Source organism: Sorex fumeus, unplaced genomic scaffold (assembly GCF_029834395.1).
Source record: "Sorex fumeus unplaced genomic scaffold, SorFum_2.1 ptg000030l, whole genome shotgun sequence".
Classification (NCBI taxonomy): Eukaryota; Metazoa; Chordata; class Mammalia; order Eulipotyphla; family Soricidae; genus Sorex; species Sorex fumeus.
The window spans coordinates 15,986,002-15,999,770 of record NW_026606087.1 but is presented as its reverse complement, the minus strand read 5'-3'; the positions used below and the strand labels follow the sequence as shown (position 1 = coordinate 15,999,770).

The following is a 13,769-nucleotide window of genomic DNA, read 5'->3' as shown; positions in this document are numbered from 1 at the left end:
TCTACCATTGAGCTGTATGTTCTTGATTTTTTTTCTAATTCCTAGGTTTCTATTTAGACAATAGCTTATCAAGTTACAGAAAGCACCCTGGGTCTCTTCTAAACCATTACTCACAATCAATGATTCTTTGTACTAGTTACCTTTCTTTCTTTCTTTCTTTCCTTTTTTCTTTCTTTCCTTCCTTCCTTCCTTCCTTCCTTCCTTCCTTCCTTCCTTTCTTTCTTTCCTTCCTTCTCTCTCTCTCTCTCTCTCTCTCTCTTTCTCTCTCTTTCTTTCTTTCTCCTGGTTTTTTGGCCACACATGGTGATATTCAGGACTTACTCTTGGTCTTGTGCTCGGGATTACTCCTGGAGGACTTGGGTCATCATGGAGTGCTGGGGATTGAACCTGGGTCAGCTACATGCAGAGCAAGCTCTGTACCTGCTGTACTATCTCTCTAGCCCCATGTATGAGTTGTTTTTGTCCTTCCTTCCTTCCTTCCTTCCTTCCTTCCTTCCTTCCTTCCTTCCTTCCTTCCTTCCTTCCTTCATTTTTTCATACAGACTTAGGTTCCCTTATTTGTAAAATGGGCCTAATTATTAAGGCTTTAGATGTCATTCCAAGACTTATTGAGCTGGGTATAACTCATGTGAGCCAAGTTTTTGGCTCCCTGCTACAGTTTCGATGGCAAATATCATCCTTATACTCTCCTACTGATGCCTGTTAAAAAGTGCCAGCTGGAATCTGAGAAAATATTAGGAAGCTCTTTTTAGGAGGAGGCTCTTCTAAGGGTGGGATTGTGCCTGATGGCACCTGCAAAGAATCCTCTGGTCTGTAAACCTCTTGGCTTTCTTTTCCCAGTCTGACATGGACCAAATCCCCAGTTCAAAGCCTGTTTCCCTATTCATTACCCTCAGGAAACTTAAGAGTGATAGTTCTGACCATGTCCTGTACCTGGACTGAGTTCTTAAGGATATATGGGCACAGGTTCTTAGGCTTCACAATAAGACACAGGGCAGGTAAAACTCCCCAAACAGGGCTTTTTCACTGCCTTTAAGAAAATCCTTCCATTTGGGTGGAGGCATGAGAATTCTCTAATCGAAGATTGATTTTGTAATAGCCAGGAGGGTCTGTTGAGTTAGCAGAATGCATCTACTCTAGTAGCCAGACAGCCTGGGAAGACGAGGAGGAATAGGACTGGGTTAGCATAGGGATCCCCTTCTCAGACAGTAGGAGATGTCTTAACTCTCCCCATGTGGCCACAGAACAACCCACGGTCCTTTCTAGTCATTTCTCCACAGAGTTGGCCCCTGGTTTGCAGGCCCCTGAGCGCTCTCTAATGTGCCAGTAGTGAGGAGTGCTCTGAGAAGCAGAGGCCCAAAGAAACCACTCTGGTGGCGGCCTAAGGGATGTGCCGCTGTGATAACACATCATCCGCTTAGTGTGTATTTCTCTTCTGCATGTAATTTCTCAGAGAAGTTGAGGCTTAGAGAAAAAGTTGAGTGTTTAGAGGACATCAAACTTCTAAGTGGCTGAGGTCTAACTGAAATCTCAGGTCTTTAACTTACTTTTCAGTCCTGTATTCTACTAAACTGTTGCAGCCTCAAGTTCTGTTAAGATATTAAAGGGGGGAGAGAGAGAGAGAGAGAGAGAGAGAGAGAGAGAGAGAGAGAGAGAGAGAGAGAGAGAGAGAGAGAGAGAGAGAGAGAAAGGAGGGGGAGGAAGGAGGAGGAGGGAGAGGAGAGAGAGCTATCAAACTCAGGACTTTACATAGCATGGCATGCACTCTACTGCTGAGCTACTGGACTGCTCGAGCCCCAGCTTTGAAATCAGTTATAGTACTTTCTTTACTCAGTAGCTTTGTCATTAGTTTCTTCACTCAGGAGCTTTGTCAGTAGTTTCTTCATTTGGCAGTTTTGTTATCTTAGACACATTTCTAAGGGTCTGTATGTCCTAGATAAATGGTAGCTACTACTGTTTTATCTATGCCTCTTGTGAGTCTTGGCTTAGAAGCATGTGTGGTTTTTTTTTTTGTGTGTGTGTGTGTCTTTAGTAAGAGAATTGAGAAGGGTGCAGAGAGAGACCTGCAGACCGGAGAGGATGGCTCAGTGAGCTGGGGCCCAGAATCTGCCCACAGGAGACCCGGGTTTGATCCCTTGCACCTCCCAATTCCCAAACACTGACTGGAAGTAGCTTAGAGCACTCCCAGGTGTGACCCTAAAAACAACCAACAACCAAACAAACAGGCCTACAGAGTAATTGTTGGGTTTGGGATAATTGTGGAAAAGTTTGCACATTGTTTCCCTGCTTCAGAGACTAAAATAATAGGGGAAAGTCCCTAGTAGAAGTGGCTCTCTGGCAGCATTGCGCTGTTTTCTGTCAGGTGTGTCTCATTCCCCTTTCTCTTATGTTCCAGATGACCTTTCAAGTCTCTAGCATGTCTCTTAATCTCTTCCCAGGCAGTTTCAAACCTTCCCTCCAACACTTTGCTTTGTACCTATTTTAATTCTCTCTCTCTCCCTATCTGGTACCCTTCTTGAGAGCAGGGTAGCTTTATTCTTTTGTCATCAGCAAGAAGTAGGTGCTAGGAAACTTATGCTAAATGTCATACAGGAGAAGCTACAGAGTGAGGATGGGAGGAGACTCTGGCCTCGGTTGGTTGTGGAGACACTTGTACCTATGGAGTGTCATTGTATGGGGGAGGTAGCGGAAGTATTTTGGCCTTATAACAAGAATGAAGGAGGAGTAGTATTTACAAGCTAAATAGATACTTCAGCTCTGAAATCTGTATGAATAACAAGAAAAAGTCTTACACATGTTTTGGCAGACTGGGACAAATGTCTCTATCTGTAGGGTGAGGTTGTGTGGTCAGTAGGAGGACGTCAGTAGTTGAGAGAAGGGATTCCAGAAAGTCATGATGGTTGGAGGCCCACTTTCTCGACGCTTCATATTCTCACCCGACTCTCTTCACATGTCAGCAACTCATTTGTTTACGCTCTCTTCCCTGCCTCAGTCTGATTGTGTTAAGTTGACTGGCCTAACTTTGCCCAAATCTATTTGCAGTACTCAGGCTGGGAATTCTGCCACGTTCTGGCTTCACAGGCCCCAGCTAGCGTTCCTTGATTAGCTCTATTCACCTTCCCAATCCCATCTTCTTTCATGAAATATTCACGTTATTCTACTCTGATTGTGTTTATTGAGTGTGTGATGATAGATTCTGAAGTAAGCGTGTGTGGGACAGCTGATGACATCCTTCTTGTTCTTAGTGTTTGCCCCCCTCATGTACTTTCTATTGTCCTTCCTTCCTCCCTCCCCCCTCCCGCCCTCCCTCCCCTCCTCTCCTTCTTTCCTCCCTCCCTCCCTCTCTCCTTCCTTCCCTCCTTTCCTCCCTTCTTCCCTGCCTCCCTCTTTCTCTCCCTGTCTTCTTCCCTCCCTCCCTCCCTTCTCTCATTTTTGAGCCATATCACTGGGCTTGGGGGTAATTCTTGGTGTGCTGATCTGGGTTGCTCCCAACAGTGCTTGGGACACCACACATTGCCAGTGATTGAACCCAGGGCTTCTGCATGTGCAAAGCATGTGCTCCTGCCCTTGGAGCTATATCCCTGAAAAAGACCCCCCCCCACCCCTGCCACTCTATTCTTTCTCTTTCTTTCCCTTCCTACCTTAACTGTGTTCTTGTTAGATTCCATGCTGAGTATGGAGATAAATAAGTTTTGTACCTTAGCCCTGAAACTCCCTGTGGCATATTCGATATGCCAAAAACAGTAACAACAAGTCTCACAATGGAGACATTACTGGTACCCGCTCAAGTAAATCGATGAACAACGGGACAACAGCGCAGTGCAGTACTATGTTAGCCCTGAGAATTTGCACACTTTCATACTCTCAGTCTCTGAGACAGCAGACCTGTTCAAAGAGGGTTGACTGGGCAATCTTCGATGAGAGAGGATAGAATGGAAGGATCTCTATGGCCTGGAGAGGGGTTGAAAAGGTGGTAGGAATTTTAATGGGAAAAAGTCATTAGTAAGTCATAAACTAGACTTTCGAGTTCCTTATTTCCCCTTTTCTCCACTTCTTTTGAAATAATTCTTTATAGATTTTGTGTTAGGCATGGTTTCTAGAGAAACATAGCCAGTGGGATTGGAGATTTACTATAGAAATGGACTCTTGCCATTAATAAGATCTATATAGTCATGTATGTTTATTATAATATATAATATACATTTTTAAAAGAATTTATTATATGCTAATATATTCTACAACGTAATACTTGCATGCTAGAGAACCAGGAAATCTGGTAGAGTAAGTCAGTCTGAATCGGAAGGTTGGAGACCTCTTAGGAACTGATGGTTTAAGTCCTAGTTCAAAGGTCAGATAATCAGAGACTGGTGCTGTAAATCATGCTGTAAGTATGAAGACCCAAGAACAAGGAGCATTGATGTAAGAAAAGAGGAGAAAGCTGATGTCTCAACTCAAACTGAGAGAGAAAATGATCCTTCCTCTGCATTTTGCTTTTCTTTAGGCCCTCAGTGGCCAAGGATGATTGGATAAGATCTATGAGCATTGATGAAAGTGATCTCCTGTATTCATCCTATCAGTCCAATCCAATCTCTTTTGAAGACAGCCTCAGAGACACACTAAGAAATCTTCTACAACATAACTGGCCATAGCCAGTTACTTTAATGTATAAAACTAACCACCCACATATTCCCTTAAGAGTGTGGTATTTCAGCTCCTGGCTCCACTGAAGGAATCCAGAAGATCTCACATCTATTTGCTCAGCTCTTACCTCTTCTTCAAACTCTACAACCATGTTCTTAGTTACCTGATTGATATATACATACATACACACACATATATATATACTCATATATATGTATGATGTATATATGTGTGTAGGTATATATATATATATTTTTTTATATAGCACTGCACCGTAGCATTGTCCTCCCGTTGTTCATCAATTTGCTCGAGTGAGCACCAGTAACGTCTCACAACAAATTGTGAGACTTATTGTTATTTTTTTTAGCATATCGAATATGTCACAGGTAGCTTGCCAGGCTTTGCCATGCAGGCAAAATACTCTCGGTAGCTTGCCGGGCTCTCTGAGAGGGGTGGAGGAATTGAACCTGGGTCGGCTGCGTGCAAGGCAAACGCCCTACCCACTGTGCTATTGCTACAGCCCATATACACACACACACACACACACACACACACACATATATATATGTTTCCAAATGCTTTCATTTCCAACTACTTGTTTTATCTTTTTAGTACTTAAGTACAACACATTTTATTGCTGAGTTCTAGGATGGGGCAAGTGAATTTCTAACTAATTGGGAAGAAGCAAACATAAATTCAGACTTCCAAACACTTAGTGCCAGATGTTTCCTACGATAGCACAAAATTTTCTTTCCACAAGACCTCTACGTTTAACCTAAAGGCCTGGCAATTTGGACTTGTGGTCTTCACATGACCTGAGGGCTCTGCTACAGTCAGCTCCCAGGATGTTATAAGCGGAAGAAAATTCAGACCTTGAAACTCTTAAGAGTCATACTCAGGCTGGATGAGGGAAGTAGGGCTCTCCATGGTGAGAGATGTTTGCATATAACAAAGCTGAAGTAATGCCTGCTGCCGAGGTGTGACTTGTAGTAAGAAAGTGGGATTAGCCGAGAGACTGTGTGGCCAGGCACATCTGGAATTCAGTCTCAGCTCACTCCTTTTCTTATATGTTTGTTTTTTGTTTTGTGTTGGGACCACACCCGGCAATGCTCAGGAGTTATTCCTGGCAGTGGTCAAAGGACCGTATGGGATTCCGGGGATCGAACCCAGGTTGACTTCTTGCAGGGCAAGTGCCCTACCTGCTAAACTATTGCCCCGGCCTCTCAGTGTCCCTGTGAAGCTTTATGGACAATAGAACTTTACTGTTGTTTTGAGAATTAGAAATGATGTGACATAAATGCCTGGTAGAGCTTATATTTTCTCTTTTTCGTTTCTTATATGAATTAAAGAGAAAAAGTGATCAGACTTTAGGCTTATCCATAAAGATTCAGTCCCACAAATATTTATTGTGTGACTTCTTTGTGCTGGTCAGTATTGTATGAGACATCTGATGATTACTAGGGACCACGGAGTAAATCCACTGGACTAGACTCATCTTCTTCCTAACAAACTTGGTAGTTCATGGGATGTGACAGTAATAGCATTTGGCTAAGTAAAGAGATGTACGGAGGCCTTTGCATTTAGGTGGAATCAGAATGGGTTGAAGAGATCCAGAGGACAGTGAGATGTGTAAAGTTGTTACCTTAGGGGAGGGGATTACTGTGAACCTTATTCCTGGTCATTTGGTGTATTTACTCATGCCTTGGTGGGAATATGAAGCCATAAAATTAATAGAATATTGTTCTAAACTTATCTGGACAAAGTAGAATAAGGGACTGAAGGGAATAGTTAGTGGCTCAATCTGTAGGCCTACCTCAAAAACTCCAAAGTAGAGCCAGAGTGATAGTACAGAGGATAGAGCAAACGCTTACCTTGTATGTGCAGCCAACTAGATTCAATTCCCTGTACCCCATATGGTCTCCTGAGCCTCGTCAAAAGTGGTTCCTAGGCACAGAGTCAGCTCTGAGCACTGCTGACGTAGCCCCAAAACAAAACGAACAAAAAGAAGTATTAGAAGTATTAGAGGCCTCAGGTTGTGTAGAAATTAGTTTGAATAAAAGTACCATTGACTTTTGGTAGGAATGTAAAAGGATGCTGCATCTGAGAAACCTGGAATGCCAAGATGAAAAATTCCTAATACACAGGAAAGTCAGAGAGTAGCCCAGTCTCCAGTGGAGGCCATGTAAGAGCCAGGTGTTTTCTGAAGGAAAGGAATTCACTGTGCTGCGGAGGTATCATGACCAGCATGATTGGAAGGGTAGACCTCCTGAGAGGCTAGAAATAGCCATGAATGTTCCCCCAGTTTTCTCTGAATCTGGTGTAAACACATAAAGCACATGGCCACCATCCCAGACCTGGTAGCTTTTCTCCCTAGCTTGGAAATAGATGTGCTAATCTGTCTTTGATTCAGTTCTGTTGCTGTGTCCTACTGCTTAGCTTTTCAGTGAGGAGCTATGGATAAAAAGAACCATTTTGTCAAACTGAACTCCAGCTTCATTTAGTTTCCAGCAATATGCGTCTTTCTCTGCTGTCTAGACCCTGCTTCCATTCAGCTCTACCTGGGTTCTTTTGGTTTTCTGTCAGCCCCTTTGCGCTTCTCAGGTGCTGCAAGCCTCTCAATTCTATCTCCCCCTCTCTCGCCTGAGGGTAGCCAGATATGCAGGGGAAATCATTATTCATTGTTCTTCCCTGACTTCCACATCCCAGGCATCTTTGAACCCACAGCTACTCTATGCCAAGTTGAGAAAAATCTCGGTAGGCCTTGCTCTAACAGCCCACTTTTCCTTATGGCTCTTTTGGGTCTTCTGCACTGTGGCTTAAAGCCAGACTGAGTATAGGAAGAACACAGTCGAACTTTGGGGGAGCCCCTCTTCTCACCGGTTTAGTACCTAGGATGTGATTTTTGCTCATATCTTCTGTGTTGTTGTTTAGCATTTCAGTTTTGCTGTGAATATTGAGCCGTGCTTTGAAATCCAACTGGTAATAGGAGCCCTGAGATGTCATTGTTTTACTGTCAGGTGGTCTTCTTTTTTTTGCGGGGGGGCGGTCACACTGGGTGATACTCAGGGGTTACTTCTGGCTCTACACTCAGGAATTACTCCTGGGGTGCTCGGGGGTTCGGGGGGCCATATGCAGTTCAGGGGATCAAACCCAGGTTGACATGTGTAAGGCAAATGCCTGACCCGCTATATTGTCACTCCAGCCCCCACTATCAAGCATTCTCTGGAGTTAGATCTAGCCCTCTATTTTTTGTTATGTGTAATGTCTCATATATCCCAGTCTCTTGATGCTACTCCTGTTCTTTCTGGTTTCTGGATTGATCCACTGCCTAGAAATGCCCTCTGTTGATGAGGTTTGGCAGATTTTTACTTGATGTCTGTCTTGCACCTTATACCTAGATTAGTCTAATAATTCAGGCTACCTGCAATAAATTCAGTCCCACGGGCAGACTAAAGCTATGGTAACAGTACTTTACATCATTGTTTCCCAAAGTGGGAGATACTGTCCTGAAGTATCTGAAGAGGGTGCTGAAATTATTAGTGGGGATGATGGTAGCATCTGTGTTGCTGAGGGGTACTTTTCTGTTAATTTGCTTGAAGAAAGTTTTTTTCCCCAGTACCTCAATTAAGGGCTGGAGCGATAGCACAGCAGGTAGGCCTTGCACATGACCAATCCAGGTTTGATTCCTCCGTCCCTCTTGGAGAGCTCGGCAATCTACTGAGAGTAGCTCACCTGCACGGCAGAGCCTGGCAAGCTACCGTGATGTATTCAATATGCCAAAAATAGTAACTACAAGTCTCACAATGGAGACGTTACTGGTGCCCACTCGAGCAAATCAATGAACAGTGGGAGGACAGTGCTATAGTGCTACCTCAATTAAAATGGTAAAAACAACAACAACAAAACATACATAACTTAAAAAAAATTTTTTTCCAGGGTGAAGGTGGCGGCTGAATAATTTTTTTTCAGGGGCGGGAGTGAGGGGAGTGGAGAGGGTGGTAGGCTAGTAGTCTGGAATCTCTGCTTCTATCCCCTCAGCAGCCACCGCCTTGTGCCTATTCTCGCTCCGTACTATTGCCTGTCCGGTAGGATGGAAGCCACCGCACCTGGACTCGCAGGCCCAGTGCAGCCCGGAGACCACTGTGAAGTTCTGGGAAGGCACTAATTCTCTCTCCTTCAGTACTTACTAAGGAAATAATAAGTCTTCGTTAGCTTCCTGTTTGCTCCAAGGCCTTTTATCCCTTCCCGACTTGGCCTAGACTGCCTCGGTTTTCAAAGTTTACTGTAGTAGTGTGTGGTTGGAGAGTAACGAGAAGCTACACTTAATTCCTCCTGAGCGGGATGAGCTCGTGGGGGAGGAGTGGAAGGGAGCTGCAGTGATGTCTCGAGGCTGAGAGTGTCATGCCTTTCCTCTCTGACAGTGACACGCCATAATCACCTCAAGGACTTCATGCTCGTGGTGTCCATCGTGATTGGTGTGGGAGGCTGCTGGTTCGCCTACATCCAGAACCGTTACTCCAAAGAGCACATGAAGAAGATGATGAAGGATCTGGAGGGCTTACATCGAGCGGAGCAGAGTCTGCATGACCTTCAGGAAAGGTAAGACCCTGCCCTTCTTCTGGCTGTGGTGTCGCCAGTTCCCGGGAAATGAGTCTCTCATTTCAGCTTAGTATTGCATCTAGACCTGGCCGGCAGGCTCTGTCATCCTTCAAAAACTGTGTTGCAAGCCTAGATTTCTGCCATTTCAGTTATACAGGAAATTATTTCTCCCTGGACAAAAGCTATTTCTGTCTCCAGAGGAGAAATGATAGCACTTTTGAGCTTCCCTAGTAGAGGCTGAGGAGTTTGTTGGGGTCATTCTGCATTCTGTCCTTCCTACCTCTGGGCTACTTCCAAGGTTGACATAATTAACTGTCCTTCACTGTTTCCCCAAATAAACCTGGACTGCTTCAGCTGACCCTAGTAGGATCCCCAGTACCCCGTATGGTCCCCCAAGCCCACCAGGGGTGATCCCGGAGTACAGAGCCAGAGGTAAGCCCTCAGCACCGCTGGCTGTGGCCTAAATTGCTTGCCCCCCTTCCCTCAAAAAAAAAAAAAGAAGGTAGAAAGGTCGTACTAGTTTAGGTTGAATAGATCCCTGATACCTTGGACTCACGCGGAGAAGTTTAGCAAATGCAGAAGCAGGGCAGATGTTTGTACTCTAGTTTTGTTTTTGAGAAAAGGAGAGGCCTGCTTCAGGGTCATCTTTTATAAAATTGTGGTAGCCTACAGTCTCCAGTTGGAAGCTTTTCTAGGAATCCATATAAAAAGAAATGAAGTCTAGGGCCTGGAGCCATAGTACAGTGGGTACATGCTGACCCAGGTTTAGTCCCCATAGCCCACCAGCAGTGATTCCTGAGTGCAGAGCCAGGAGTAAGTCCTGAGCACCACTGGCTGTGGCCTCCAAACAAAAGCAAAAACAAAGAAAAAGATATGAAGTTTGACTCTTTTTCATTAAAAAAAATGACAGTCACCAACTTCTGGGATAGCAAGTTGTGGGGGTGAGGGTCATACCCAGAGGTGCTGGGGCCACTGGTGTGTGGGAGACTGGGTGATGCTGGGGATTGAACCCAGGCCCCTGTGTGAGCCAGGCATATGTTGAGATCTTTGAGCTTTGCCTCAGCCCAATAATTTTTTTGAGGGATGGAGCAGAAATTTATTATGAGAGAGTAGGTATTATTAAATACTTAAATACATTATTGCCTTTATTTATTTATTTATTTATTTATTTATTTATTTTTTTGTGCTGCTCGGGATTGAACCCATGTATCATTCTTGCAAGATACACACCTAACCACTGACCACATCCTTGGCCCACATTACTGCTTTTAGTTACCCAGCTCTATTAGATAGGTTCTTCTTCTTATCATCACCATCTCTCCTTTAGAGTTAAGGAAATGAAGTCTAAGAGAGGTTGACTACTTTTCTTAACACTCACATATCAGTAAGTAATGAGCTGGAAATATTGATAGCCAGAGTACTGCTTCAGTGAAGGAGTCTTATCAGATTTAGTTCCAGGAGCTGGACTTCTGGGAAAGAGGAATTGTATCTGTGATCTGATTCCTGGTTATTGAGACCCTTGTTCTGGGGCTAAATGCTGCTGTCTGGGCAGCCCTCATACTTCCTTTGTCTAAAAAATATGCACTGTTTTCATTCCAAAGGCAAAGAATCTAGGCAGGAGCCATTCCAAGTTTGGGAATGAAATTAAGCTTCGAGCCTGCCCTGTTCCTCAGGCCTCCAGAACTAGATGACCACTCTGGTACTTAGAGAAACAAATACTAACTGCAGAACCAGGGATGTAACTCAGTGGCAAAGAACTTGCCTTAGACATGTAAGCTCTGGATTTCAGTCCAGGATTTGATCCCTAGGACTGAAAAATAAAAAAACAAAACTAAACAAAAACCTGGGTGATCTGGCTCACTGTCAGAGTGGCCTGTCTTAACGTGTGTGAGCCTTGGGTTCCATCCCTGGTATTCCAAACAAATAATTGCACACAACAACAACAACAATGACAACAAAAACAAATGTGCATCCCTCCCAGACAGGCTTACTATGCATGTGCATGTGTGCACACATAGACACTCGCAGATGCACACAGGCACATGCAGACATAGACACACACACACACACACACACACACACACACACACACACACATCCTCCTTTGACCGCTGCCACAGCCCACATGCCATCCTGTCCCGTCTTACTTTAATAAGCCTGTGCTGTCAGCTACCAGAGGACTTGTCTATACAAAGTTCTGCTATTTTGGGTGAATAAAAGTAATGCTGGCCAGGGCTGGAGAGATCATACAATGAATGAGGCACTTGCCTTGCACATAGCTGATTTGGGTTTTATTTGAGGTACCAAATGTGTTCTCCTAAGCCCCACTAGGAGTCATCTCTGACCACAGACGAAGGTGTGAGCCCTGAGCACCACCAGGTGTGGCCTAAAAACCAAAAAAAGAAAGAAAAAAGAAAGAAAATCAATGTTGGCCTGGAGAAATAGTATATAGGTTAAGGCATTTACTTGCTCTGCATGCAGCTGATCCTGGTTTAGTCCTGGGCACCACGTGGTGTTCCTGTCACTGCCAGGAGTTACCCCTCAACATCACCAGGTGTCACCCCAAAACAATTAAGATCTAATAAAAAGACAGATTTCAAGATGGTTATTTGAAACTGGAAGGAATTTTTTTTTTTAACTTTTTGGGTCACACCCAGCGATGCTCAGGGGTTATTCCTGGCTCTGCACTCAGAAATTACTCCTGGCAGTGCTTGGGGGACCATATGGGATGCCGGGGATTGAACCCAGGTTGGCCGCGTGCAAGGCAAACGCCCTACCTGCTGTGCTATCGCTCCAGCCTGAAACTAGAAGGAATTTTTATTCTCATTTAAACATTTTTTAAAAGGCCCAGTATAGGGCATATACTTGTCTGTTGTCACACAGTCCTTAGAAGGCAGGCCTTATTTGTCGGCAGGCTGTCTGCTTTTCTTAATTTTCTTGCTGACTGATCACTGTCTTCAAGATGTTCAGTATTCTGTGGTGATGGAATTAGGCAAGGTATGATTGTACATTTTACACATATTTGCTTATTTAATGCACCTAACACTATTTCTTGAGCTCCATCTCTGCTAGATTCTGTTAGGACTATTACAGTAGGTAAAACTTGGCTTTACTTTAATGCTGCTCCCTCACATACAGAGAAGCAGACATGGTGTACTGTTGGCTTTTGTCTAGAGGCTACTTTTAAAGAGAACACGATTTCAGTGAAGAATTGATGCCCTAATGGTATAATTTTAGGAAGTTGGGTCATGGGAGGATGCAAAAAGTATAGTTGACAAAGGAGGGAGTGGAAGGGAGGAAATGGCGTCCGTGATGTGCTTAGCTAGCCACTTAGCGCCACCGTGTGTGTACCGTAAAAAGGTGCAACTTAAAAAAAAACAAAACCAAACAAAAAAGGTTCAACTCACATACTCTCCAAGGATGAAGTTCGCAGAAAACTGCAATTCGTTAGCAGTATGCTTGCTGCCTAATCATGTTTCCTTCCCTCCCTCCCTATTATTGCATATGTCTCAAGCACTCACAACTGAGTACTTGGAAGTTTTTTTAAAAATAGATTTAGTTGTGTTTATGCCTGTTCTATTTTACCTAATTAACTCATTGGTTAGTGATCCTCTTGGTCCTTCTTGTTCTATAATGAAGTCATTCTCTATACCTGTAGTCTAAGATATATTTATATATTGCATCACTTAATTACTTAATCACTTAACTTCCCGTTAGTCGTCGATTTGCTCGAGCGGGCACCAGTAACATCTCCATTTGTCCCTGTCGCGTGCTAGTGTAGCCCAATGGCATCTGTTCGCTCCGGGAACATGAAGAGCCTCAAACCGATCGTTCATGATCTTGACGAAGAAGTCTGACCATCTGGTAGGTGGGCGGCCACGCAGTCTTTTGACATCCCATGGAATCCAGTCCGTAACAGCTCTAGTCCAGCGGTCGTCTTTAAATCTCATTATGTGACCAGCCCATCTGATTTTTGACACCTTGGCAAATGAGACAGCGTCCCTGATTCTTGATCGTCGACGGATGTCAGAACTCCGGATTCTTTCTCTCATTTGAGTGAAACGTGATATTCCAAGCATAGCTCTTTCTATTCTTCTTTGGGAGACCCGAATAGCGTTCTCATCCTGTTTGCGTAGGGCCCAGGTCTCTGAGGCATATGTTAATGCAGGAAGAACAGTGGAATCAAAGAGATGTGCCCGGAGCCGGAGGTTCTTCGTCCTCTTAGCTATTTCTTCGATGCTTTTGAAGGCGTTCCAAGCCGCTCTCTTCCTCCTGCGCAGCTCGGGTGCCAGGTCATTTGTCATGTTGACCTCCCGACTTAGGTACACATAGCTGTTGCATTCAGAGATGGTCGTTCTGTTGAGAGCGAATGGGGCGTCAGGAACGAGGCTGTTTCTCATAAACATTGTCTTTGTAAGATTCAGCTGTAGTCCTACCTTTCCACACTCACGGTCAAAGTCGGCCAGCATTTGTGCCGCTTGGCTGATGTTTGGTGTTATTAAAACAATGTCATCAGCAAAGCGGAGGTG

General features: G+C 44.3%; 1 protein-coding gene across 3 annotated transcripts in view; it reads left to right on the top strand.

Moving 5' to 3' along the window:
* STIM1 (stromal interaction molecule 1) overlaps window positions 1–13,769 on the top strand; it is a 203,816-nt gene that overhangs the window by 173,166 nt on the left and 16,881 nt on the right. For all 3 annotated transcript variants that reach the window (XM_056116075.1, XM_056116077.1, XM_056116076.1), the window contains exon 6: window positions 9,063–9,240. In XM_056116075.1, the coding sequence (XP_055972050.1) occupies window positions 9,063–9,240 (178 nt within the window). The remainder of the gene's footprint in view (window positions 1–9,062; window positions 9,241–13,769) is intronic.